The sequence below is a fragment of the Elephantulus edwardii genome, unplaced genomic scaffold (assembly GCF_000299155.1).
Source record: "Elephantulus edwardii isolate Elephantulus edwardi_28Jun2011 unplaced genomic scaffold, EleEdw1.0 scaffold00054, whole genome shotgun sequence".
Taxonomy (NCBI): Eukaryota; Metazoa; Chordata; class Mammalia; order Macroscelidea; family Macroscelididae; genus Elephantulus; species Elephantulus edwardii.
In genome coordinates this window covers 4369933-4372223 of record NW_006399804.1, presented here as the reverse complement: position 1 = coordinate 4372223, position 2291 = coordinate 4369933, and the positions used below count along the sequence as shown (strand labels likewise).

The window sequence follows — 2291 nt, the reverse complement described above, 5'->3', positions numbered from 1 at the left end:
CACCTTAGTCTCCAGAGAGACACTGTTGCTCTTGAGTACTTTAGAGAGGTCCCTAACAGCAGACTTTCCCATCACAATTCATTTTTTTATTTCCTGGCTGCTGGTGCCAAGAGTGTTGACCGTGGAGCCGAGCTAAGCTAAAATCCTGGAAAGAGAATATTCCCTGTCTGAACGGAAATCATTTTGCACTAGATCTTAAAGTTCATTCACAGTATTTCTGTTTCATGGGAATAGAATAGATTTTTGGACAGTATCAGTCATGGGATAAATCAGAGTATTATAGTAAGACCAAAGCTCCTCCCTACCATTATCCCATCTATTTATAACCATGAGTCCTCAAGGAGTGATAACTAGTGGCAGCCAGTATCTGATGTTCTCACAAGATGGGAAAGAGCCCATGGTTTGATCTGAAGGTGGAGGCTGTACACGCAGAGTCCCCTCGCACTCTATGCTGGTGTCCAGTTGAGGCTGAGCTGACCTGGCACCATAGGAAGGTCTCAGTGCATTGTTGATGTTGTTGTTAGGTGCTGCTCAGATGACTATGACTCATAGTGACCCCATAAACATCCTGTGTCAGCCTCATCATCTCTGACACACTTGAGCCCATTGCTGCAGTCATTGTGTCAATCAGTCTTGTTGAGAGTCTTCCTTTCCTTCACTGACCCTCCACCTTTCCAAGCATGATGTCCTTTTCCAAGAACAGATTTCTCAATCCAAAATGAGAATGAAATGAACAAGAATTGTTGTTCCTCTGAAATGACAGTTGTCATTTCTATTTGAAGACTATAATGAGTGATATTATATTCATAATCATAATTGATGTACCTCACAGACAGCTGCCCCTGGCTCCCTTGCCCCGTGGGAGCTCCTGCAGCCTGAGCTCGAATGTCCTCAGTGGGGATAAATAGTCCTGTGTGGTTGAGTCTAGCCACATCTGCTGGGCTTACCTGGAAAACGCCAGACAGGCTCTGGGACAGCTCATGTGCAAGGTGGATGGGCATTGTAAGCTTGAAACCAGAGAGGACTTGCAGCAAGAAGAATCCCAGGTAGAAACTCATACTGACTTGTTAGAATCACTGTTTTCACTTTTTTTCTTTTTCTTCTTACTACAGGAAGACTGTATTGCTAGATACAAGTTGCTGGTTGAACTGGTCCAAAAGAAAAAACAAGCTAAAAGTTGAATATTCTGGAAGATGATGTTCACTCTCATGTTCCAAAATGAATATTTTTACAATCTTATGCAGAAATGTGTATTTTGTACCTCAGTATTTCTATACGTCATGTGCCTTAGTAAAAATAAATAAATAAATAAGTACTTGAATGATTGTTGTGCTGTATTGCTGTAACCAATAATGTGTTAAAGCGAAATGAGGAATTTGAACATTTTACAGATCTAAGTTTTATAGATTTTATAAATTTTATAGAGCTCTCTAGCATCACCGCAAATTTTACTTTCCTGGGGAACAAAGTGGATAGTGTTTTCTAATGATCTAATTAAAAAAAACATAACCCAGGGAAAAAAATTGCAACAATGAATGAATGTAAATCCAAAGTCTCTGTAAATTTTCATTAAAATTTATAATAATAATAATAAAACCCATATCCAAAGAGCATGTGAATTAATCTCTTGGCTAGAGGTTGAGTAGCTGGATGAAGTTGCTTGAAAAGAAAAGAACAAGTAGGTCTCCAGCTAACTGGCTAAGGACTGCGTGGGTTATCTTAATTGGTTAAAAAATTCAAGGTTATTGATTATTTTCAAATAAACTACATTCACATTATCTAAAGAATGCTCAAAAGTAAGGCTAGACAACCATTATAATTTTTAACATTTCCATATCAGCATGGAACATTGAACTCACCTTTGTCTTGTTTTAAAAAAAAAAAAACGAACAAAAATTTGTACAATTTCAAATTTTACCACACATTTCCACCAAAATTGTGCAAAGCAGAATCAAAAACAGATATTTGAAATGTTCATATTATGAAAACCAAAACTTGATAATTTGAGGCATTTCTGTCCCATGACATTTTAGGATGATGAACGTGTGCTATATTATCCAAGATCATGGTAACCATCATGTGCCTACTAAGTACTTGAAATGGGCGGGTGTGACTGAATTTTTCTTTCTTTTTTTGTTACTCTTCCCCCTCAATTCTCATCTCTGTTAACCCTCCACAGGTGATTATTTCTGTGTGTAAGCCATTTCTTGCTTTTTTTGGTGATCTTATCACATAATTGCCTTTTTTTACTGACTTAATGCCATTCAGTATAATTTGTTCTAACTTCATCC

At 37.6% G+C, this 2291-nt stretch overlaps 1 protein-coding gene across 1 annotated transcript in view; it reads left to right on the top strand.

The window, feature by feature from the left end:
- Positions 1-1312, top strand: part of DNAJC1 (DnaJ (Hsp40) homolog, subfamily C, member 1) — a 277615-nt gene extending 276303 nt beyond the window's left edge. Inside the window, exon 12 of the mRNA XM_006887057.1 lies at positions 1113-1312. Coding sequence (XP_006887119.1) covers positions 1113-1181 — 69 coding nt within the window. The 3' untranslated portion in view covers positions 1182-1312. The remainder of the gene's footprint in view (positions 1-1112) is intronic.
- The last annotated feature ends 979 nt before the right edge of the window (positions 1313-2291 follow it).